Source organism: Pelobates fuscus, chromosome 1 (assembly GCF_036172605.1).
Source record: "Pelobates fuscus isolate aPelFus1 chromosome 1, aPelFus1.pri, whole genome shotgun sequence".
Classification (NCBI taxonomy): Eukaryota; Metazoa; Chordata; class Amphibia; order Anura; family Pelobatidae; genus Pelobates; species Pelobates fuscus.
Genome location: NC_086317.1, coordinates 411,614,161 through 411,639,898, shown reverse-complemented (window position 1 = coordinate 411,639,898; position 25,738 = coordinate 411,614,161). Strand labels below are relative to the sequence as shown.

Sequence of the window (25,738 nt, the reverse complement as noted above, 5' to 3'; positions counted from 1 at the left end):
ACAAAGGTAGGGGGACAAAAGAAGGGTACAGGATGGGAGGGGAAAAAAGAAGGGCACAGGGCTGGGGGGGGGCAAGGAGGGAAGCAAAGAGGGGCAGGGAGAACAAAGATGCAAACAGAAGGGTTCAGGAGGATGAGACGCAGAACGGAAGTGGAAAAAGCGACACACTAAGGGGTTGGGATAAACAGATGCACAAAGGGGCTTTGAGAAGAAAGAGACCTGCCAGCCACACTAGTCTACCAGCCACAGCTGTGCAGGACGTCTGTGCAAATGTTGAGGACGTCTATACATCAAGTCAGTATTCTGTCAGTGCAGATCTCGGTAATTACCGATTAGAGGTCCTGCGCGCGTTTCGAAAGTGCTCAGCCAACCATCGATGAGTTGCTGAATACTGACCTAATGTATAGACGTCCTGCACATTTTTAGGGATCTAGCAGTCCTAAGATCGACTATTTACTTTTACTTATTACTAATTTTGAGTGGTGGGCATAAGACAGAATAGACAGGTTTTTTATTAAGGGGTGCCCTCGAAGGCATATGAGATAAGAATCTTTTCCCTAAGAACTATAGACCAGCTAAAAGATAAGCATTAGCTTACTGATTTAAGTACCTTGTGTTGCTTATTTCAATGTGAACTATACAATAGAAGCTCAATAATACAGCAGGTCTGTTCTATAGAATAAAACCCGTTTTACGGATACATTTTTTTCTGATCTGTCTTCACTATTCTATGTAAGAGATTCAGGTCTATTTAGAACCAACCTGACATATACTTTATAAATCAAAGACTGCTATTTTGTAACGTTTGGGTGCACTTCAAGTTTCCTTTATTTGGTTCAGAAGTTCGACAATTTCCTATAGAGGTTAAAAAATTAGAACAAAATTAAAAACACAAACACTTTTGTTTTTTTATAGAATGGCTTATAATATAAATTAAATACATACTATTTAATGCTGATTGCTAAAATGCCTTATATGTCCTGGATTTATTTCGTTTTTAATTTATATAGAACAACTATTGCAAGTGAATTACAATTTGAAAGCTAACCTTTTACAGAATATGACCTGATGAGACTATAACTTTAAGAGCAGTGATGTAATCCAAAACATCTACGCAAAAAGTACTCATTTATGGAAAATAGACAGTCCTATGGGTATACAACTAAGAGCATTTTGAGATTTTACACATAGATTTTTCCACATTTAAGCACCTCTTTGTGTATATCTGTGTCTTTATTCACATAAATCATACTTATCAAATTCGTGCCCCTTTGCATAAAGCTCTGTTTGCCTCTGTGAGTTCCCCTTTAACCACTCACTGACTTGTGGTCACTCTGTCTAATATAAATGAAACCTTAAGAGACCAGAAGACAGGAAGGAAAACCTCAACTCTGTCGCCGACTCAAAAGGTGAAAAGTGGTCACCTAGACTGGGTAAAGAGGGGATAACCCTCGGGAAAATGACACAAAATATAAAGAAGAGATCTCCTTAGGTTGTCTAACTAAGAGACAGCCATATGGAGAGGTACCCAGTCCAATTCCGTAAGTATAATAAGAAAAAATAATAAATAACTTTATTAGATAGAAATTGTATATCAAAGTACAAATCTAAGTAGATAGAGAAATGCCTACCATCAGAACATAGACAAGGTGGCTAAAAATTAGCTTACTATGACTATATATATAGACCTTCTAACTAGAAGGAAAAAATACTGAATAGTACTGGGGGTACTCCTGGAAAACCCACAGGGGTATATAACTCAGGACTCTATCTAACATAGAAAAAAGCACACAAAATTAAAACATAATAACTAATGGAAAACGATCTCAATAAAAGGAGCCAGAGAGACCAGTGGGGAGACCAAGCACAATACAAAGGGTGGCTAAAGTAATAGCCTACCATAGAAAGTGCTCACTTTCAAGACTCAAAAGGGAATGAGTACACTGGTGCTGGGGCTAAAACCGCAATGAGAGGGGAGGGAGTATGAAAGGAGAGAGGTAATATCAAAGTGATAAATGACTAATATAATACAATCATGAAACATATATACCTCTCCCCCCACTTGCCAAATCCCACACAACCATCTCTGTGCTTAAGCCCTATGCTCCTCAGATGACACCTTCGAGGAGCATAGGGCTTAAGCACAGAGATGGTTGTGTGGGATTTGGCAAGTGGGGGGAGAGGTATATATGTTTCATGATTGTATTATATTAGTCATTTATCACTTTGATATTACCTCTCTCCTTTCATACTCCCTCCCCTCTCATTGCGGTTTTAGCCCCAGCACCAGTGTACTCATTCCCTTTTGAGTCTTGAAAGTGAGCACTTTCTATGGTAGGCTATTACTTTAGCCACCCTTTGTATTGTGCTTGGTCTCCCCACTGGTCTCTCTGGCTCCTTTTATTGAGATCGTTTTCCATTAGTTATTATGTTTTAATTTTGTGTGCTTTTTTCTATGTTAGATAGAGTCCTGAGTTATATACCCCTGTGGGTTTTCCAGGAGTACCCCCAGTACTATTCAGTATTTTTTCCTTCTAGTTAGAAGGTCTATATATATAGTCATAGTAAGCTAATTTTTAGCCACCTTGTCTATGTTCTGATGGTAGGCATTTCTCTATCTACTTAGATTTGTACTTTGATATACAATTTCTATCTAATAAAGTTATTTATTATTTTTTCTTATTATACTTACGGAATTGGACTGGGTCACTCTGTCTAGTCCATCACCAAATCCTAGTTGTATACTGATATCAACTTGAGCTGCAAATGCTTAGTTGTTGATGTTGCAGGACATCAAACTTTAAGATTGATGGTCATGACATCTGTGCCACAAGTTCGTGACCACGGACAATAATAGATTAGTTGACTTTTATTACCCCCTGTTTCAAGGAATAGTGGAACGCACAAGCTCGGTTTAACTCACTTATAGATATGCATGCCTTTTATATTTTAGCACAATTAAAACTCCAAGGAACGGTCACTTCAAGAGAGGAGGCAATTGCCCTTTGGATTGACTTGTGGCTATGGCAGGGCTTGTCCTTTGTTTCTGCTTGTTTCTGCTCTTAGGAAGGTCAGAAATCAAAGACTAGAACCAATTTGTGTTTCTTTTTTATCAGGAATTTAGCTAGTTAAACTGCTTAAGAGCCAGAAGCAAAACTTTTTACACTCTCAGAGTTATTCAATAAACGATCAGTTTACCCGAATGGAAAACCAGAATCATAAATAGCGGGTTTAGAAAAATTCCCAGCAATAGTCACAACTTGGCTATTTTGCCTCGGTTTTGCCATTCAGACGTAATTTGTGAAAATTCAGGAGTTTAGTAAATAACCTTGTAACTTGTAACACCATGGACTCCGCTACGGGCAGCATGTCCAAGGCATTTGGGTTTAACAAAAGTTGAATGGAATTGATAGTCTAGACGACTGATTGATAGACATGTGAGGTGACACGACACATGAAAAAGGTGTTGATCTCCGGAATGAATGGCTGTACGGACAGGATCTTTGCACTGTAACCACTTCAGTAGTGAAGTTGTTTTGGTGCTTAGAGTGACGCTTTCACATAGCAATTAGTTATCTGGGTGCTTTTGCTCTCAGTACGTATAATGCCCTGATATCTTGCTCCTGGTTTCCTGGCATCGAACAGTGGCTTTTGTTAATTGGATTTATGAAAGTGCTTAGCCTGTCCTTAGCTCCCTATTTGTGTCCTAGATATCTTTTGATATATTCTTGGTATAATCATTGGAATTTGCTACCTCCAGACACCAGATATGCCCCAGTTTCTCCTGCCAATTTCTGATGAGATGTCGATCATTGCAAGAACTGCCTGGCTAACTGCCTGGACTGCCTCCTATACCCCTAGATCCAACCATGGCAGCTATCACATTAAGTATTTTGATACTTTGAAGTGCAGAATCCCTTCAGCAGTCACACAGGTGGGAGTTGGACCATGTCAGAGGTTCAGTGCCAGGGAGCCCTGGTGCAAAAACGTTTTGTTGTCTCACCGTAGAGCAGGGGGGGGCCCAACAGGTAGTTGTACAACTCTCATGATGTTGAGGATCTACTATTTGCTCATTCTTTCAGTATTCTGTGTGTGCAGTGCCTGAAACTATGTGTGCTTTCGTATGGAGTATGTATGTGAATGTTGTGATACATAATGCTGATGTTTGCATGTAGGGATGTATTTGTGTGTAGCATTGGTGTTTGAATACAGGGATATGTTTGTGCATTGTATTTGAATGCAGGCGTGTTTATAGTGTCAATGTTTGCATGCAGATGTGTGTTTTGTGTTTGAATGCAGGTGTGTATGTAGGTGTAGTGCTTGTATTCACACACAGGCCTTTTTATGTATTGTGTTTGTGTTTGCATGCATTGGTGTGTTTGTGTGTACTGTTAATGTTTGAAACTCCTACTGAACACTCGGCCAGCTTGTGTCTTGGTAATAAAAATGTGTATTAAAAAATAATATAGCACAGTATCCAGGACCCACTACACCAATTTTCATACTCGCAAATAAAGCCTGCTTATAAGAACAGCAAGTACTCCAAACGCAATATACATTCATTTAATAGGGGGAGGGAGGATCTGATCCATTTATTAATGTAATGCACATCATAACCATTCACTATTTCATACAGGAACCTGGAGAATGATTAATTTTTTTTTGAATTATTATTATTTCAAGGGCTTATTTCCTGTTGCTGGAACACAGACAACAAACTAGCAGTATTGTGTTAGTTGTTGGATTTTATTCTGCTTCTTGTAGGGTGTAGTCATACTGCAGAGAGAAAATAAACCAGTTGGTTATAAATCGAGGCACAACTCCTCTTATCAGTAGTTTTAAATACTGCAGGTTCTCCATTCTCCAGCATTTAGAATACTTTATTTATATCCTCAAGGCACACCTAACAGTCCAGGATTTAGAGATTACCCTGGTGTATCCAAGGTGTTTTTTTTCTTTTTCTAAACACCGTAGACACACCCTGGTAATCCCTAAATCCCAGACTGTTAGGTGTGCCTTGAGGAGAGGGTTGAGGAGCAAAGGTCTAGACTGTGAGCTCGTTTGAGCAAGGTTCTCCTTGACATGGGATCGTACCCCAATTTACAGGAAATGGCCAATCCCACAAACAGAGGTTCTAAATAGACATATTACCTTTTTTTCCTGATGGAGGAGATGGGCGGGCGGAACGTGACGTAGGTGCGTACGCGCGCGCCTTCACGGACCAGGAAGTGGGGCAACCCCTCCCCCCCCATATAGATAGCTACCCGCAGGCAGCAGAGAAAATGGGATGTATGGATAAGATGTAATGCATGGTATGTTTGTACGGCTGTAGATACAGCAGAATACTGGGAGATGTTTATTAGAAGCACGGCCCTACTGTTATTTATAATTATTATCCTATTGTAAAGTAACTTTTTGTACTGTGTTTCAAATTTATAGTTGAAAGCTGTATCTGTACTTGAATGAATTTTTTAAAAATGAAAATAAAGACATATATATATAAAATAAAATAAAAAATAGACATATTACCAACAGGGCTGGATTAACATAGGGGCTGATGGAGCTGCAGCTCCAGGCCCATGGAATAGGCCCATTTAAAGCTTTTCCTCCTGACTGGTATTGTTACAGGGGAATAACAGGAACAAACCGCAGAAGCCAAACATATGGAGATATGGACACAGGTCTTCAGGAAGTAAAAGGCCTTTATTTACATACCAATCGGGTCTCAGATGAAAAAAATATCTGAGAGAGCAATCCATTGTGCACAGGACTTTTGTTAACAGCATATCCCCTCCCATACAGTATAACCCCTCCTATATTTCTCAGCCCAATCAACACACAGGATATTCAGGATCTCCTTATATAGCAGACCACATGGCTTGTTGAAGACAAAGGAATTTTCTATCCACTTCCACACATCACACATGCTCAGTATACTGATGACTCATCCAACTGTTTGTAACCAGATACTAATTAGCATATGCTTTATGGAGATTTCGGCCTACTAAATTTTGACCATGCTGGAATCCCATCACAGTATTTTACTGGCACAGATGGTATTTAAGGCTGCCTGGCCGTGCCGGTATTGCAGTAATACCGCAATACAAATGCAGATATTTTTCTCAGTATAAACGGAGATTACTCTGCAATACCAGCGCCGGCTAGTAGGGGTCAGTGTGTGTGGAGAGAGGCAGGAATAGGAAGTTACAGCATATCCCTCCCTGCCTCTCTCAATTCACTGATACGCAGGGGAGCAGCTACACAGCACAGAGAGTTCAGACAGCAGCTCCCAGCCTGCAGAAACAGACTATAGCTTAGGGAAGTGAGGGATGGGGGGGAAAGGCGGCACGGAGACATTGGGACACAGACACTAGGGGATACTGGGAGACCTGGGGACACTAGGGGATGCTGTGAGACATAGGGACACATTGCAAGCCAAGTTCAATATCAAAATATATCGAGAGTTACTATAAGCACTAAACGTGTATCAAGGCAGAAACCACAATAGGGCCCTAAATAAGGGCCCAAATTAGCATTATCTAGGTTTACTCATGTTCTGATTGGTCCACTTAATCTCTGTGACTCCAAAATAATTGATAATGGGGTTGCCTGGATGACATGGTCACTTTAAGAATGGGCGTGACATCACAACAATCAAACTGATAAAAGGCGCACCATTCAAGCAGGCGCCATTTGAGAATACGCAGTGAAGCAGCGGCTGTGTGATATTCGGCTCATGTGAAACAGGAGTGGTTCGTCGAGTCAAATGGTAAGTAATGTAATACTAGTTCCCTATTTAGGTTGCACAGCTACATGAACCATTTGGTTTGTACAACCTAAGGGGAACAGCATGGCTGCTTGTCGTATTCGGCTTGTGTTGCTTGATGAGAGCAGCAGCCTAGGCGCGTGGGTCAGGTAAGTTTGCTACACTCATCAACCTATTGTTCTTGTACAACTTTGGAATTGGCTCATTTGTTAACTTCCACCCCTTTATTATATTGTAAAGCACTGCAGCATAAATTACTGCTGTATAAATGCCAAAAACAATATATACACCCTGTTCCAAATTATTATGCAAATTCTATTTAAGTGTCACAAAGATTAAACATTTTGTTTTTCAGTTTAACTCATGGATGGCATTGTGTCTCAGGGCTCTTTTGATCACTGAAAACAATCTCGGAAAACTGTGATAATTAGATTGCCATGTGAGCCCAATTTAAAGGGACAATCCGTTTTCCTGGCACTGCAGGTCCCCTCTGCCTCCCACCTCCCAATCCCCGGTTGCTGAAGGGGTGGAAACCCCTTCATTCACTTACCTGAGACCCCCGCCGATGTCCCTCGGCGGTGGTTTTCGGGTCGCCGCCGCTCCTCCTCCTCTTCATTACGTCGGCCGGTGGGCGAGACTGATCCTGCCCACCGGCCGTGGAGACCTAATGTGCATGCGCGGCAATGTCGCGCATGCACATTAGAGCTCTCCATAGGAAAGCATTGAAAATGATTTTCAATGCTTTCCTATGGGGAATTGAGCGACGCTGGAGGTCCTAACACAGCGTGAGGACATCGAGAGACGCTCTAGCACAGGTTTTCGGTGCTATGAAGCCCAATGAGGCCCTGTCTAGTAGACAGCCACTAGAGGTGGAAATTAACCCTGCAATTGCAGTTTATTAAAAAAAACTTGAATAATTACACTTGCAGGGTTAAAGGACCACTCTAGGCACCCAGACCACTTCAGCTTAATGAAGTGGTCTGGGCGCCTGGTCCAGCTAGGTTTAACCCTTTTTTATATAAACATAGCAGTTTCAGAGAAACTGCTATGTTTAAATTAGGGTTAAGCCAGCCTCTAAATCCTCTAGTGGCTCTCTCACTGACAGCCGCTAGAGGCGCTTGCGTGATTCTCACTATGAAAATCACAGTGAGAGCACGCAAGCGTCCATAGGAAAGCATTGTAAATGCTTTCCTATGCGATCGGCTGAATGCGCACGCAGCTCTTGCCGCGCATGTGCATTCAGCCGAAAGGGAGGATCGGAGGCGGAGAGCTCCCCGCCCGGCGCTGGAATAAAGGTAAGTTTTAACACTTTCCTCTCCCCAGAGTCGGACGGGAGGGGGTCCCCAAGGGTGGGGGCACCCTCAGGGAACTATAATGCCAGGAAAACGAGTATGTTTTCCTGGCACTATAGTGGTCCTTTAAGGGTAGTGGGAGTTGGCATCCAGACCACTCAAATGGGCAGAAGTGGTCTGGGTGCTTGGAGTGTCCCTTTAAGGAAAAACTACTAAAGGAGGGTGTTCCACATTATTAAGCAGAGCACCATTTTCATGCAATATGGGGGGGGGGGGGGGGGGGGGGGAATCTCTCTGCTGCCGAAAAGAGTGAAATAGTTCAATGCCTTGGACGAGGTATGAAAACATTAGATATTTCACGAAAACGTAAGCATGATCATCGCACTATTAAGAGATGTGTGGCTGATTCAGAGCACAGATGGGTTTGTGCAGATAAAGGCACATTGAGGAAGATGTCTGCCAGATCCATGCATCGGATCAAGAGAGCAACTGCAAAAATACCATTACATAGCAGCAAACAGATAGTTGAAGCTGCTGGTGCCTCTGGAGTCCCACGGACATCAAGGTGTAGAGTCCTCCAGAGTCTTGCAACTGTGCATAAACCTTCTATTTGGCCACCACTAACCAATGCTCACAAGCAGAAACAGCTGCATTGGGCAGAAAAATACATGAAGACTAATTTTCAAACAGTCCTGTTCACTGATGAGTGCCGTGGACCCTGAATGGTCCAGATGGATGGAGTAGTGGATGGTTGGTGGACGGCCACCTTGTTCCAACAAGGCTGTGACGTCAGCAAGGCAGTGGTGGAGTCATGTTTTGGGCCGGAATCATGGGATGAGAGCTGGTCGGCCCCTTTAGGGTCCCCGAAGGTGTAAAGATGACCTCTGCAAAGTATGTGGAGTTTCTGACTGACCACTTACTTCCCTGGTACAGAAGGAAGAACTATGCTTTCCGTAATAAAATCATCTTCATGCATGACAATGTACCATCTCATGCTGCAAAGAATACCTCTGCATCAATGGCGGCTATTGGGGATAAAAGGAGAGAAAGCCATGGTGTGGCTTCCATCCTCCCCTGACCTCAATCCTATTGAGAACCTTTGGAGCATCCTCAAGCAAAAGATCTATGAGGGTGGGAGGTACACTTCCACTGTAGTGTGAAGGTCAGTCAATAATTGAAGGTGCAAGGACAAGCAGGCTTACCACAGCATCATCCTCACCAACAGGTTATCACACAGTGGAACATAAGGAATGCATCATTCTCTGCTGCTTGATCATATCATTGAAGATAAGCATCAGAGTGACATGTCCACTGGGGAGAGATGAATGGGGAGCTATAGGTCAGATAGTAGCAGTCATTAAGCATTTAACCCCTTAAGGACACATGACATGTGTGACATGTCATGATTCCCTTTTATTCCAGAAGTTTGGTCCTTAAGGGGTTAAAGGGATGTCCAACAATTTAAGTGAAGTCACAACAAGCATTGGGCAGATGAGTTCCTTATTCACACTCCTAAAGAGCAAATTGTAAGGAATCCTAGAGAACCGAGAATAAACCTGGAGATTGACTGTATTCAGAAGTGGCAACTTTCATCAGGAAGTTGGAGGATTTGAAAGCTCCTTTCAAAACCAGCACAGATAAATGGTTTAGCAGTTGTTGGGCAATTTTAACCATCAAGAAAAAAGTGTCCTTACAGCCAACATAAAGAAAAGAAAGGTTGAGAGGGAAGAACACATTAGAAGTTGGGTTTATGCATATGGCATATAGTGATATTTTTCCTAAACTCCCAATTTGCCAAGGCAGATTTTGAGAACATTGCTTGGTACAAAATCATGGCAATTCACAAAATATATATAAATATTTTTTTTTTTTTAAAAAAAGCTCTCTTGATAGGCTATTCTGACTTAATTTTTAGAAGGATTCGAGGCTTGAACCCTGAATAAAATTTTGCTGTTCTGGAGTACATTCAAACGTTAGTGAATAAGCCTTTGAATTTAGCCTATCACTGCTGATCAAGGAATGGTTTGTGTATTTTCAAGCAGCCAGATAAGATGAAACTAGACTGATGTCTGGGAGACATCACTTAAGTGTTAGTTTGAAAATAAGGTGGAAGGACGCTGTGGGTACTATAACTTCCTTGACCTTAAGTGGTTTTGGTGCCCAGAATGGCCCTTTAATAAATTGTAATCAACGTGATTGTGCTCTGTGACTTTTTGAATAGGTGTGCAGTCATGCTATTGTATGTGCGTGATCATTTTTGGGTCCAAATGGGTCCTGCTTAATGTTACTGTTAAATCATACATTATGGCAATATAAATTAATAATCTCTACACCAGCATATCATTTTACGTAAATACTCCATATATGTTATATGTATCAATATCCATGAAGTTTGTCTCGCTCAATCACGTTAGATTTCAGACTTGTGTGTAGAGTCAGCAGGTCGGTTAGGTAGAGAAAGGAAGCGATTAGCAGTTCGGAAACGACTTAAACTGGGACAGGGAGGGGGCGAGGGAACACTCCTTGCACCATAACCATTATAGCAATCTATTCATCAGAGAGAAGTATACCAAAAAAAAAAAAGTAACCACTCACTGTAGGTTATTGATTAAACCAGGAATGGTGGAGTGGCTAATGGTGAATGGTGAATGGTGGCTAATTCAAAAATTTTAAGTCAAAATAGCACAGGTGCAAAATCTTTCATAAATGAATTGCAAACTTTAGCAGAGCTGGAGAATTTATCCATGTGAGCGATGTTTGCATATAGTCTCAGACTGACTTTGCAGCTTGGTTTTAAATTAGTTTAAAATTCAATGTTTACTCCAAGTCTGTATGTGTGGAGTTTTACTATGCTACAGTGCACCCCTTTTCTGCCAGAGGTGTAGGTGAAAAGGACCAGTATAGGAAGGGTTACTCTGACCAAAAGCAGTGGGTTTTTTGTTTTTTTTTAAGTTAGGGTAATTTTTTTATTTTATTAAATGTAGCTTCCTCCCCACTAAAAAAAAATCCTCTACATGGTAAAAAATATTTTAAAAAAGTGTAAAATTAGAAAACCCTTTTTTGTTTTTGTTTTTTTCAAATAGAATGGGCTTCCAGAGGGCAAGTTCTGTATGCTGTGACAGCTGTTATAGCAATAGGCGTTAAGAATAGGAGCGCAGAGTCAGGTCTGAGCAAAAGGTGAAGGTGCGCATGGAACGGATCGATCAAGAACAATCTGAGTAATGGATAATCTGAATGGTCAGTGAACAAGTAAATAAGTAAACAAGTAAATAAGTCACAACGTTTGCTTTATACATTTTATTACAGTAGGATACCCCTGAGGAAAAAAATTTAACCCTCCCACCCCCACATAAAATTTCAATGTAGATCATTTGAGAGGCACATTACATCTGCTAAAATGTCCGGGATATGTTTTGTCTATAAACTAGAAGTTGCACTGAATTGAAGAAGGGAGTTGCAAATTTTGGGTGTTAATGAGCAAAGTTGGAGATTTTTTTTTGCCATTTAATCTGAATGATTTACACTTTAACTCAAGTGATATATAAATAATTTTGTTGGAAATTCTCCATAACATTTCTCACTTGCTGATTAAACCCCTGTGCGATTATAATGCAGGAATATAAAAAGACGATAATATAAATTATCCTGGAACAAAAGGGAGTGTACAAAATGAAAATATGGGGAATAAGGGGAGAAAGAGGTGGAGAGGAAAAAAAAAAAAAAAAAAGGAGGCTATATGTGTATGACAACAAGACAAACATTTTAATAACAAACATAACTTTGTACAATCTCCCACTCACTTTGGTTTATCTAGAAATGAGAACGATTTTCACAGACCCGGAATTCCAGATTAAAGCTTTGTTTTGGATAGAGGCAACACTGGTAATTGCCGAGGTGGGAGGACCTACATGTGCCATGTGACACAGGTAAAGCAAGCTACTGTAAGCTTAAGGCACCACGTCCCTTGCACTGAAGTTATTTCTTGAAATAGTACATTAGTTCCCAGCTCTGTACATGTGCCAATATTTCATGTTACTCACAGCTGGAAGAATACGTGGTGATGTCATGAAAATGCAGAAAATTAGGCAAGATTAGCTACCTTGCTAGGTGTAACATTACATTTTCAATCATTCAACAAGACAAATTGTACTCAAGGTTCCCTACAAATGTGCTGACCTAGAAAATTCACATCTATAAATACCTGCAAAACAGCCGCTTTAAAATGATAGATAGAATTGTTAGGTCACCCATGGAGTGCTGTATGCTTACATTAAAACAGCATTTAATGCACCACGGAAACATTGGTTGTAGCACTGGGTATCAATATACAGCTCACACTTAAATTCATGAAGATCAAAATCTAAAGCTACAAAAACACAGACACTATAATGCAAATGTTCATGATCTGGACACCCGAACAGAACAGTTTAAAACTTTCAGTACAGGGACCAACAATTAATGTATTCATAGTTTGTTACAAAATTCTATGTTTAACTAACTTCTTTAAATTATTTCTAGCACCAATCACCAAACAAAGGTCCAAGTTTGGTTTCTGCTCTAAAATAAAAACAAACAAAAAACCTGTCACCTCAAAACTATTCTATATGTTTAATCTATTTCCTTTCAAAAGTTTATGAAAGGATTAGTATATTAAATAGTTTTAGGTGACAGCTAACATTGGACGTTTAAACTAGTTTGAAACATACCGTATTTCATTTGAAAGCGTTGCTATTCCACAAGGCGAGTTTGATCAGATATCCAAAGCTGGGCCCATGTTTTATAAAAATGCTGCCCATTTAGAAGGCTTTACTCGTTAAGAGGCCTTGATTACAGTTAACAGTAAAGTGATTTAAAGTATGCAATTACCAATGTTGCCAAAAAGGAGCACTTCAGGATGCGAGTTATGTCAAAACACAAAGCAGATTCTAACAATTCCATCTGACTAATGACAACCCAACTCTTCCAGTGCCTCAAAAAAAAAAAAAAAATATAAAGAAAAAAAAAAAAAGTTTCCCCAGAATTGTCATAACAGATAAATGTGCAAATCCAGCCACCAAAGTGGTTAAAATAAATGAATAGCCAATCCTATGACCAACTTCATATCAAATACATAGTAAAAAAATATTTAATAATAAAAATAGCTAAAAACACACTTATTGCACTTGCAACACATTTTAAATATCAGCCAGATAGCAAAGCCCTTTCTGTCCATGTGTTTTTAACACTTCTGGGTCAGGAACCAAGCAACATAAAAGCACCACAATTTAATGACGGTTCCCAAGCAGTGAAGTGGTCATTGCAGCTTTGCAGTGGATAACAGAGTCAGTGTTCATTTGGGTGCACAAACAGCCCACCGTTGTTTCAACATCTAAGAGGCTTGTGGCTTTCGTTCATATACCTGATTTGTTACAGGAAGCCTTTGGTGTTTGTACATAGTACTTAAAAACGTGAAGGACTCTGGGTGTTTGATACCAGCTCCTGTCCACGCAGATACAATCAGAGCTCGAGAAAAAGAATAGCTCCAATATATTACAGCACACGTCCCCTGAGTCTTCAGTCCCTAATTATTAGCAGTGACCAGCAAACTTTTCCACATTTATCAAACAGTGCTGTCCCACAAAACCCCTTCCAGCATTGGTAATGGTTTATAATAGGGACATAAGCTGGTAGTAAAATAAAACTAGACTAGCACTCCTTCATATAAACGTGGACCTTCTCAAACCTCCCCAGCCTCCACAAAGTCTCTAAGTTGACAGTCTGGACTTGTAAACACAGTTACCATAAAAAGGGGAGGCTTGTGATCTGTAATAGTTGTGTCTCCCCAAATTCAGACATCACAAGTAACAGTCTGATTTTTTTTTAAAAAAAGGTTTAGAACACGACTTTCCAGTGGTGATCAGAGCTATCTTACACGTTAGTGAAGAAGCTAAAACAGAGTTGATATGCTCATTATTTCAGAACTTAAGGCACAACATTTAAAAAAAAAAAAATCACGACAAGTAGACTATGGCACTACCACAGGAATTTTTGAATTGTCAGCTCTGTTGTCTCATCTGTGGACATACACATGTCTAGGAAGAGTGTAGCAGTGCCTAGATAATCCACCTTAAAAGATCTGTGGATCAGAGGTTCTGTGCAACCCTGTCCAGACTCCTCTCTAGGGTACAGGAAGCTCTAGATTCACAGTGTGCTTTTATCACTGCAACTGGGATTCCATCTAAAATCCTACATATTCTGCATAGAGCAGCACACTTACATGTGTTAAAAAGCATAATAATTTAACCTTTAAATTTCAAATACTGGTTTTACCTAACCCACTCTTACCAATTTACATTGGGACAAAAAAAAAAAAAACACAATTATGAAATAGGTTCATCAGTTAAAAACAGTCCTTTTGTTTCCTCAAGATGTCCCAGTAAAATCTGGAGCAGAAAGGAAAAAAAATAATTGCTTAAGAAAGCAACAAAGAACCCACATTGTGTATTCCATATCAGATAAACCTGCATCATAAATGACCCAAGAAAGATGGTGGAAATTTGTTTCACGAACAGTTTTGTCTGGTTTAAAACAAAGTTCTGTGACTCTTCTCTTGCTTTGGACGGTTGGAGAGAGAAAAACTTTTTTTTTTTTTTAAATAAAAATATTGTTCTTAAAAGTTTCTTCAAGAAAGTTCATCTTCATAGAAATCCAGAAAAAAAAAAAAAAATAATAAAAAAAAAAGGTATACATCTATCCACCATTGCCCTCTGTAAATTGGGTCTTTCAAATCCACGAGGATCATTTTTCAAAATAAGAAAGGCATCTTCTTGGATTCCCTCCCTCCACATCCAATGTAGTGTCAGAATTAGTCTGTTCTAGGTCAATTTTCCTTCCGAGGATTCTTTGGCAGTGCAAGGGATTAAAAAGCTGGAGAGGCAGTTTAGGCTTCGGATGCAGCCTGTGGCTTGAGTTCAGCTTTCTCCATTGCTGTTCCATAAGGTAGGGAGCGTTTAAAGAAGCCAAGCTATAAAGAAACATAAAATAGGTTAGCTGGAAAAGAATAAGTCTTTGGTGTCAAGAAAGTGCAGTAACTGCAGTTTATTTTTTTTTACTATTCTCCATCTAGCAGATGTACGTGTGGCTTAACTGCTATATGGGTAACTCTTGTAGATTACGTTCGTTCACATGACCAAAAAATGGAATGTGGCTGAGCTTTACAGGAGGTTGTCATACTGGAGAACAAATTCACTGAATAGGTATCAAAATGGTCTTTGTTACATTGTATCGGATATATAGTCAAGAAAATACAGCTAAGAGGGAAATTACTACAAGGGTGAAAAAGGTCAGTTTAGCACTTTAAAGTGGCACGGTCACCACCCTGAACAATAAGTATTTCAAAGGATAATCTCTTTATGAAATACTCTTTTTGACAATGTTGGAAAATCACTGAAGAGGACCTGCCGGAGGAAGATGGCCACGTTCACAAGGGACAGATTCAGGTAAGTAAATCTTACATTTGCCCCCGTCAGCCATCGGACCACTCAATTCTGGGGCAAAGTCCCCAAACAGTGACGTTGAGGAACACTACAGTCATTACGTTTGGAACAAACAGCCACACGCCTAGTGATTAATATGAAAGTATTACGGGTAGGTGGCTTCTTGAAGACTTCTGATTATAATGGTTCATAGCATTCACAAAGTAAGCCTCAGACAGTATCAGGGTGGATTTGATTTAAATCAACCAAGTAAATCATGATTTAAATCGCTAGTCGTAAGACTCAATTTAAATCATAATCTAAACACTCATTCTTGCTCGTTGTTACAATCTTTAAGGTCTGCAAGCAGATGAAGATTTCATATTTAGAATAATAACTTTTTAGATTAATTTAACAGATCTATCAGAACTGGTTTGCTACATACTAGATAATGATGGAATTATTGCACGGTGAACCATTTGCAGTTTAATAGCTAATCACTTTTATTTTTTTATTTAAGTTCTTCTCCAAATATTGGTGTTCATTTGAGATACATAGATTTGCAAAACAATTGGATTTCAGTCTTTTTTTTTTTTGCTTTGAGAACATGTTATCTCTGCAGACACACGTTCAATTAACTTGACTTAATAGAATGCATTTATCAACATTGTAAATATTGCATGAATATGCATCCTCATGCTACACAACTAATCCATATTTCATGCTGTATAACCTTTGGACTAATTTATCTTAAATAGAAAATATTCTTTAGAGTATTTTTTATTAAGCATTTTATTAAAATAAATTTAAAATAAATAAAATCAAACTGATTTTTATTTATTTTTTTAATAATTGATTTTTTTTATTATTTTTTTGTCACTGTTTTTTATTTAAGGCATATGAGATAGGATACAGAAGAGAAAACAAGGAAAATGTTCGAATGAGTTACAGAGAAAAAGTATGTGTTTGAACATAAGCAAAACCATAGCAAACATGGCTTAGCAAAAATGACATAGCCTACATCTAAGCTAGTTAGGTCCACTAAGTGCTACGATGCTTAGTTAGTTAAACCAGTGTGACTGCAATATGTGAGCATGTTGTGCTGTGTGTTTTGACAGCCAGAATAGGAGACTATTCTGTTGAGTAATATTAGTGAAACTTAATACAGTTCTAACGTCAATACATGCATATAATGGTGACTGTGCACACAGGTTAGGATATTTTGCTTATAAATGAAGAGAGTAAATTGGTTAACATACAGCGCTAAACCACGTTAGGTAATTATTAACTCAGGTAGCATAACCTAGTTTCTGCGTTAGTAAGCATACTTGGGTCCCATAGGTTGCCCCAGCATGCGCCAACAGGCTAAGGGAGCACTGAGTGGACGCACAACATGCATGTTAACGTTACAGTGCGCGCTGGGGGAAATTAAAGGCTTAACTGTGAGTCAAAAGTATAAACATACAAAGTATATTCAGCTTGAGTCCCTGCTGGGTCGGAGACCTGCACCAGTTCACCAAGATGCTGTTTCTATCTGGGGTCGTGGTGTCATTGCGTCCAGGGACCGCCTGTCTTCGGCATGAGGCCTTAGTGGGTGCTTGCGCCTGTTCGCCATTGATCCCATCAACAGGATCGTGGGCCCAGGGTTCCGATGGATCTCGATCTTCTCCCTGGGGGTATGGCAGGCTGTGGAGGAGTCCTCCCGGTGAGCACCCAGCTCAGAAGAAGGGCAAGCAGTCTCTTCGGCAGCCTATGCCACGGGGGTGGTACGTCGTGTTGGGTACTGGCGCCATGTGCCCGGTGTGTCTCTGGGCTCAGTAGCTGCTGTGTAGGGTGGGTTGTTTGGTACTAGTCGCTTTATATGTCAAGCCAGATGGTGTCCATAGTCCGCTTTCAGGTTCCGCAGCTCGGCTCCCCCGCCATCTTAGATCTAGGCCTGAAGCCTGTCCGGTGGTATGGCGGTGCTTCAGAGTGGGGCTGTGAGACCGCTTGGCAGGGACCGGAATCACCCCCCTGGTCCAGAGGAGGGGGGGGGGGGGGAGATCAGGACCGGGTCCGCCGATTTTCGTCGGGTTTGCGGGCTCCGTTGGGCAGGATAGTGGAGTGGCGGCCGTCCACTCCACTCACCGCCGTGTGAGGTCTCACCTGATGCCACAGGGACCCCACATCTGAGGGACTAACACTCTGGGCGCAAGCCTCTCCTCAGCTCCGGTAGCCCTCGGATATCAAGGGTTGCAGTTGGTGGTCTTTTATTCCCTCCAAAGGCACGACTTTAAAGCTTAGTAGGACTTATATGGCGGGAGCTGATCTGTCCTGCGACCGCTCAGCTCGGCGGCCCAGCCCTGCCCCCCCAATAATTGATTTTTATCCACACTGCACAGTATTTGCAACTTGTTAATAGAAGCAAATTATATTTGAAAAATTTACTTAGAAAGTTGTGTGGGACTTTTTAATGGTTATTGAGACCATTGCCAACTAGTTTAAGCTTTTTTTTATTTTATTAAATTTTTTATTCAACTCACCTTATATAGAACATATATAAGCAATGCAAGCAGTAGAAGACCAATTAAAATGGCCAGGATTATAATCCACAGCGGGACACCATGGCTGCTCTCTGCTTTTACCCAGTGAATGGTTGTGTTGACCTAAATCAGACAAAGGAACAGGTTCAATGACAGTACAGGTTTATTTTCTTTTTTATAAAACACACCAGCATAATATAGATCTCTCTCTATAGTTTATGTATAGCTTGAAAGGGAGGACCGAAGATAATGTCTAAATGGCACATGAAAGTTCAGGATTGTGCTGGAAGGGTATGTATACTAATTTAAAAAAGGCACCCCTTTGAAATTCACAAAAACAAAAGTGTGCAAATATAGATGGAAAGGCCTGAATATATGGAATATGTAGTTTTCCAATGATAAATCGCTTTATGAAATGGTTATAAATATATCAGTGTTGTAAAAAGGTTTTTATTGGAGGCATGTATGTGGAGGGAAACAATAGCCTACTTATAAGTTACACATTAACTATATACCCAACTAATCTACAATCTCGCAAAGGTTCTATTGTGTGTAGAAAATGTGTCATTCATCTCAAAAGTTATTTACAACAGTTTAAAAGTATACCCTCAAGGGACGTTTTAGACCAAAATGTTACATTAAATCTAGCATCCACAATTAGTGGTGAGAGGAGAGATTCACACTATATTCAGGATATCTGCCATCTAGTGGCCAAATTTAACACTCAGTATTTGAATACAGAGGGCTCAATAACTGGCGTTTAAACCAAACCACTCTATTGACACAAGACGTTTTAACACGTTGGCATGATGAGATTCATATTTAGAAATAGGGAAATATTTAGAAAGATTTATTCACTAAACAGCACAATTTAATAAACTAAGAACCGAATGACAAGATTTAAGCAAAAAAAAAAAAAAAAAAAAGCCAAGCTGTCACTGGAGCAGATTTAAAGAGTTTTTGCAAAAAAAAATAAAAAAATACAAACAAAAAAAAAACACAAATGCTCCTTCCACCAGCTAGATAATGAAAAAAACAAACAAAAACAAACAAAAAAAAACCTTCCCCTCCCCTAATTGTTTCAAAAGCATATTAGCCCTGAAAATGTGTTTTGAATGTATTGGCATAGTGAGATGGCTTTATGTGGTAGGACTAATGCTGTATATTTTAGATCAAAGTGATAAAGACCATGTGAAAGAATAGACTTGGAAATTCATGTTCGTCCAAACTAATTTTGCCTGGATCTGTGCAGAACAAATGACTGGTCAAATTCCCAATCTCCAAGCCAAGACTGACACAAAACACAAACTAAATAAGCCAAATGGCCAAACATTAGTTTTTGATTCGGAATTCTGAATTCTGCTTGTGGTGCAAGCTAAAAAAAAAAAGATTAGGGACAGTCACCAAGTGCTGATTTTATTCACAGACCAAGTGAGCAATACAGGGGGAAGAAAGGAAAGTGCAGTAAAAAAAAATTAAAATAACCAAAAAAAACAAACAACTATATTTATAGATTTAATATATACATTTTTTTTGCTCCTGTTTTTTTTGGGGGGGTTAAGGTTTCTCATTTGATTGGTGAATCCAATTGCAGGAAAATGCTCCTATTGGTGTACTGCAAAATATATACACAATATTAAGTATATATTCCGAAGTACACGGACAGGTCCATTTTCACTTTCTTTAGTTTTTTTTCCCGATTTGTTGCCAAATAAGGTTTTTGGTATCAAAATCTGCTGGGCAAACCGACATACAACCGAAATTCCAGCGTACTCAAAAGTTTGCCGTCTTCGGAAAAAATGATTTAACAAAATCGAATTTTCCTCACTGTGCACAAACCTACTATATAGAGTTCAGAAGCTCTGGTTAAGCCTTGCTTTACAGAAATATTAGACATTACCATGTAGTCGCATAACAGGTTTTTAGTCTCAGTTCACACACAAATTGATTTTAAAGTATAGACAGAAACGTGACACTCTGTTTTGACAGCACAGAGAAAACATTCTCACAGCCCAGATTACCTGATGATTCCCCTGTGGGTATGTGCGAGGAATGATCTTGTATGGGAGTCGTTGAATGTGATATTTTGCTTCACACTGCAGAGCAAATCCCTGATTCTCTTTCTAAAAGACAAATAGAACGATCAGTTTCCACCAGTCAAAAAAAAAAGACAATGCTTGACTGCACTGCCCCCAAGCTACACACGCACTGCCCCCTCACCACTTTACAGGAGTGAGATCTAGTGATTTATTGATTAGGTTTCATCTCTGACAAAATATCATAAAATAATAAACAGCTATAGAAATATTAAAGGCAGACATCATTGAAAGAAGGCAAGTAAATGGAGAGGTGTGATGAAATAGACAGGGAAAAGATCGATCACATCTCTGATATGGGGAAAAAATAGGAGTGAAGAAAGAATCACTAAAGGGATAGATGTGGGAAGGGAAAAGCACATAGAGGAGGCAGAATCATACGTACAAGGGGATTGATTTTTACAAATTCTAATGCAGTTTTCTTTTGTAGCACATATTACGAGACACAGATTAAGCAAAATATTTAGATACAAAGAAAAAAAATGACAAAAATATGAAATAACTGTATAATGGAGAGTACTGCAATACTTTAATGCTGACTACTGACACAACGTGGTGCAATTGCTGCATTGCAGGGGAGTTGCTAGCATCCAGAAACACCTAGTGGATCACAGATACCATGGAGTGCTAGAAGTTTACAAAGCTATAAGCTGCAGTGGAAAATGAGAATACATTTTTCTTTGGATACAGGCCATATTTACAAAATGATGTCTGCAATCTAGACTAGTGCAATAATTAAAAAACAAAACCGTTCTCACTATGACTCACACAGCCTATAGAATGTCAACAGGGCCTGCTGTTAATTGCCTGCTAGAGCTTGCAGCAGCCTCCGGTCAGTGATTAATGTTCAGAGCACCAGAGCAGACACGAACGTCCAAAGTGTTGAACACAATGTGCTGTAAGATTGACTTTAAAAAAAAAAAACTTGCCTCCCCATGGAGGCTGAATGAGTGACAGTAAAAGAGGTCTGGCAAGAGCTGCAAGCGTTTAACAGTGTTATTAGCTAAAACAACTCCATTAAACTGAATTTTATTTCAGGGTTTAGAGCATGCTTTTATTGTAGTGGGAAAAACTGGCCACTAGGGGGCTCAATAGTTCTACATTGGTTCTAAGTTATTAATTTCAGTGGTGAGCTCACATTGGGTTATTGACCCAAATTGACCTGAACAGGCTTACACAGTTAATAGAAAGCTTTGATCTTGGCTCACTAAGCCATTGTGCCCACAATATTTTAAAACTGTGTTACTTTCATATCTTCAACAGTTTCTGATATAACAATCCCAAATTTACATGGCAGGGAAAAGAAAAGGAAATTAAATTACCTGATAGAAGGTGTTGGCCCATATACGGAAACTGACCCCAAGGATAGCTCGCTGCTCTTTTTCTAAGGGTCCGATGTCACAGCGCAGACGGAAACAGTCCATGTGTCGTTGATTACACTTCTTCTCGGACAAAACCAATATAAAACAATAAGACAAAAAATAAAAATATAATGATAAGCAGGATATAATGGCATTGAAAAAGGCGAGAGAAAACAACTTGCAAAAACAAATTCCATCTATGACGAGTCCTTAAGGGCTGCACGCATTCTCACACCAGGGAAGGTGTAAAATAAAATAAAAATCAATTTCTTGCAAACCTAAAGAATCAATATACCCCTGTACTCATGCATCACTAGTATGCTTCACACTCCATGGAACAGATAGGATAGATGCAAGTGTGAGGTGTCTACCTGTGTTTAAGATCAGTACATTTTACAATAAAACAGATAAGCTTCTGTTATTGTGACATGTTAGGGATTCCGTATTCGGGCTTACTTTCTTTACAAGAAAAACAAATACTAGAATCTAGAAAGGACTGCTAACACGCCATGAATACAATATATTCATCACTTCTCACTTTGTATATTCCTTCATACGTTCCACATACATAAGGATTCAGCATCAATACAGCTGTAGTGAATATTATTGGCTTACAGGAGCCAGTAGTGTACCTTGAAATTAATGTTTTGTGACCTTAAAACAGTCTTGTCGTATAATTTATTAGCTCACCAAAACATGGGATCCTGTTTGGGTTTGCTTAGAAGTGTCTCGCCGCTCCACGTGATGGATTGAATTTTGTGTTGAGGACTGTTCTGCTGTGGAACGCTGCGGAAATGCAAACGGATTAATGGCGTACTGAAACTTTTTATCAGAGAGATGAAAACATCACACACCGACAAACCTTGCAACCATTAAAGAGTTTTGACAACCATTTCCATGGCAGAAACAAACATGTGTTAAATTGAAAGCCATCACAAAGTTGTTGTTTTTTGCATTTTATTAAGCAGCCCAGTCTGTTTATAGAACATGCCTTTACACACGGTTTTCTCTTATATGCCTTGTTAGAACATGTGCATCTTCTCAAATGTTAAAATAAAGCTCTCTCCCCTTGACTAAGATCTTACAGTGTGTATGTGTGCGGACAGGCAGCAACTACTGTAGCAGAATCTGTTGGGTGTTTTAACTGTGGTGAAAGTGGGGTCAATCTCCCAGGGCTACTCCCCAGGAACACTAATGTGGACTGACTGGGTTAGTATGACAAGAGGTAGAAAATGCAAACTATGAACAGTTAACTGCTTGTTGTGTTCTATAGTAAGAAATATATGATGGTGGTAGTGTGCTTTTAATTAATGCATTACAGACCAAGATAAACGATACACTGGTAGAATAGTGCTTAATAATTAATAGCAACAATACCAGAGTGGCAGTCATTCCTCTTACCTCCAGGAGAAGCTGGTTGGCAGGTTCACTAGTGGTACAGTTGGCCAGGCGTTCAACAGAATAATTCATGAAGTACATCACAAACTCTTTATTTAATTTCACTGGGCAAATCATTTCTAAAATTCCATGACTGATGGAGCTGGGTCCAAGGTTTACCAGCTGAAAAGAAGAATGTAATCTATATTACACACGCAAAACATTTTTTGAAAAGATGAGAAGGGGAAAAAAAAGAAATGGCAATATTTCCGTGAACTAGTTTTAAAAAAACATTTTAAATTCACAAAAAAAAATACCCAAAACTGTATTAAATATCAACACACAAAACATGGAACAGATGGGTATTCAAAATAGTGACTATGATAAAGATGAATGACTGCAAAAATGAATAAAAGTACACTCAATACTAGGCTGCATCTTCCACGGGTTGTAGTAAAAAGTTTCTCTGTCCCCTAGTTCACTGCATCCTGTTGCTTATGACGGCAGCAAGATTTAAAATATTACTCCCTTGGTGTGATATGATAGGGTGTGCTTGCATGTGGGCACAACATCAATTTTTTTAATTTATTTTTTACAGGTTTGTTGTGCTTTAAATGGGCCAAAACAGGCAGATGGCCGTTTGTTTTTCACCTTAATGGTGCATTACCAATATAGTCTAGAGAACAGTTGGTTTAGGGTAAAATAAGATACCGTATATACTCGAGTATAAGCAGAGTTTTTTCGCAAATTTTTTTTGCTAAAAAACCCCAACTCGGCTTATACTCGAGTCAATAGTCTGTATTATGGCAATTTGCATTGCCATAATACAGACAATGGGGCTGTGGGGGCTGCAGAGATCTTACTTACCTGTCCTGCAGCTCCTGTCAGCTCTCTCCTCCTCCGCGCCGTCCGTTCAGCACCTCGGTCAGCTCCCAGTGTAAATCTCGCGAGAGCCGCGGCTCTCGCGAGACTTACACTGGGAGCTGACAGAGGGAGCTGCACAGACCGCGCGGAGGAGGAGAGAGCTGACAGGAGCTGCAGGACAGGTAAGTAACAGCTCTGACAGCCCCCTTCCTCCCCCCCACTGAACTACCAATGCTGGACCAGCAGGGAAGGAGAGCCCCCCTCCCTGCTATGTATCAAGCAGGGAGGGGGGACGAAAAAAAAAAAGATAGTAATGATAATAAAAAAAATAAAATTAAATAATAAATAATAATAAAAAAAATAATAATTAAATTAAATAAATTAAAATAATAATAAATAATAATAATAAAAAAAAAATTAAAATAATAAAAAAAATAAAAAAATTGCCCACCCCCCACCAAGGCTCTGCAACACACACACACACACACTGCGCTCATACACACACACTGCACTCATACACACACACTGCACTCATACACACACACTGCACTCATACACACACACTGCACTCATACACACACACTGCACTCATACACACACACACTGCACTCATACACACACACACTGCACTCATACACACACACTGCACTCATACACACACACTGCACTCATACACACACACTGCATTCATTATACACACACTGCATTCATTATACACACACTGCATTCATTATACACACACTGCATTCATTATACACACACTGCATTCATTATACACACACTGCATTCATTATACACACACTGCATTCATTATACACACACTGTAAATAAATATTCAATTAATATATTTTTTTTAGGATCTAATTTTATTTAGAAATTTACCAGTAGCTGCTGCATTTCTCACCCTAGTCTTATACTCGAGTCAATAAGTTTTCCCATTTTTGGGGGGTAAAATTAGGGGCCTCGGCTTATACTCGAGTATATACGGTATTATGAAGTAACAGTGGTCCTCCCTTTGTCATCTAACCCAACAAGCATGCTCACCTCATACACATGTTCAACTTCTGGACCGGCTTCTTCCGCTCGAGTAGGCTGCTTGGTGGGTTTCCAGTTTGCAATTGGAAAGATAACACTATCTGGCTTTGAACCACTGAAACAGAAAAGAGGTTTTGACATTTAAAATAACAAAAACAATAAAACCACATAATAGTTCTGCAGGCCATTGTCATGCTTGACTGTTTTCCCTCCTACATCCCCTTCTCATCTTCCTTCTTTATTGACTATACTTGCTCTCCTGGAACTCTTGACTCCATGCAATTAGGTAGCAGGAGAGGGTCGGATACTGGTGGACGTGGTTACTTTAATTTGTTTTATATTGTATTATAAAATGAGAATATCTTTACATGTCAGTGCCAACAAGCATCCTTTCAATAGCGCACTTACCACCTTGTATAAGCCGCAGACAAATCCTAATGGTAACAGGACAACGTCATTTACTTTTATAGGTTCTACTACAGTCAGTGCAGAGCGCAAGGTTTGTAATATTCTCTAAACCCCTCGGAGTGCTGTAACAATGATCTGCTATAGGTATAACTGTCAGCCCAGCCATATACTTATTTTGGGAATCTGTGGTTTATCTTTCATGGGAGAATTGGCTACTAGTGTTCACCACCATTCCTGCATTTGGACAAATTTTAGTAAAGTGTTTCACCTGCTGTTTCCTTCGTGCTTTTATGGCCACCAACTCTGTTTGGCATTAGCCCATATCAGACTTACAATGACCTAATTGATGATTATATTATCTATGTCTATTGCACTTGTATGTATCAGACATTCTCAAGAAAAATAAAAATACACCTATTACACAGGGCTAGAACTATTTAAAGGGACACTGCACAAACAAAGCACTTCATCTTTCTTGACCGTTTATAAAATGGCAAGTTTCAATAGAAATCAGTAAATTTTATAAAATCGGGGCAGAAGCAGCTCCCTGGCTGTCAGAAAGT

The 25,738-nt window shown here is 39.6% G+C and overlaps 1 protein-coding gene across 1 annotated transcript in view; it reads right to left on the bottom strand.

The window, feature by feature from the left end:
- Positions 1-13,154: 13,154 nt before the first annotated feature.
- ITGA5 (integrin subunit alpha 5) overlaps positions 13,155-25,738 on the bottom strand; it is a 79,461-nt gene continuing 66,877 nt past the window's right edge. The window contains exons 24-30 of the mRNA XM_063428412.1: positions 24,777-24,882; positions 22,893-23,051; positions 22,182-22,277; positions 21,453-21,572; positions 20,056-20,157; positions 18,035-18,157; positions 13,155-15,061 (exon numbers count right to left, since the gene is read on the bottom strand). Of these exons, the coding sequence (XP_063284482.1) occupies positions 14,978-15,061; positions 18,035-18,157; positions 20,056-20,157; positions 21,453-21,572; positions 22,182-22,277; positions 22,893-23,051; positions 24,777-24,882 (790 nt within the window). The 3' untranslated portion in view covers positions 13,155-14,977. The remainder of the gene's footprint in view (positions 15,062-18,034; positions 18,158-20,055; positions 20,158-21,452; positions 21,573-22,181; positions 22,278-22,892; positions 23,052-24,776; positions 24,883-25,738) is intronic.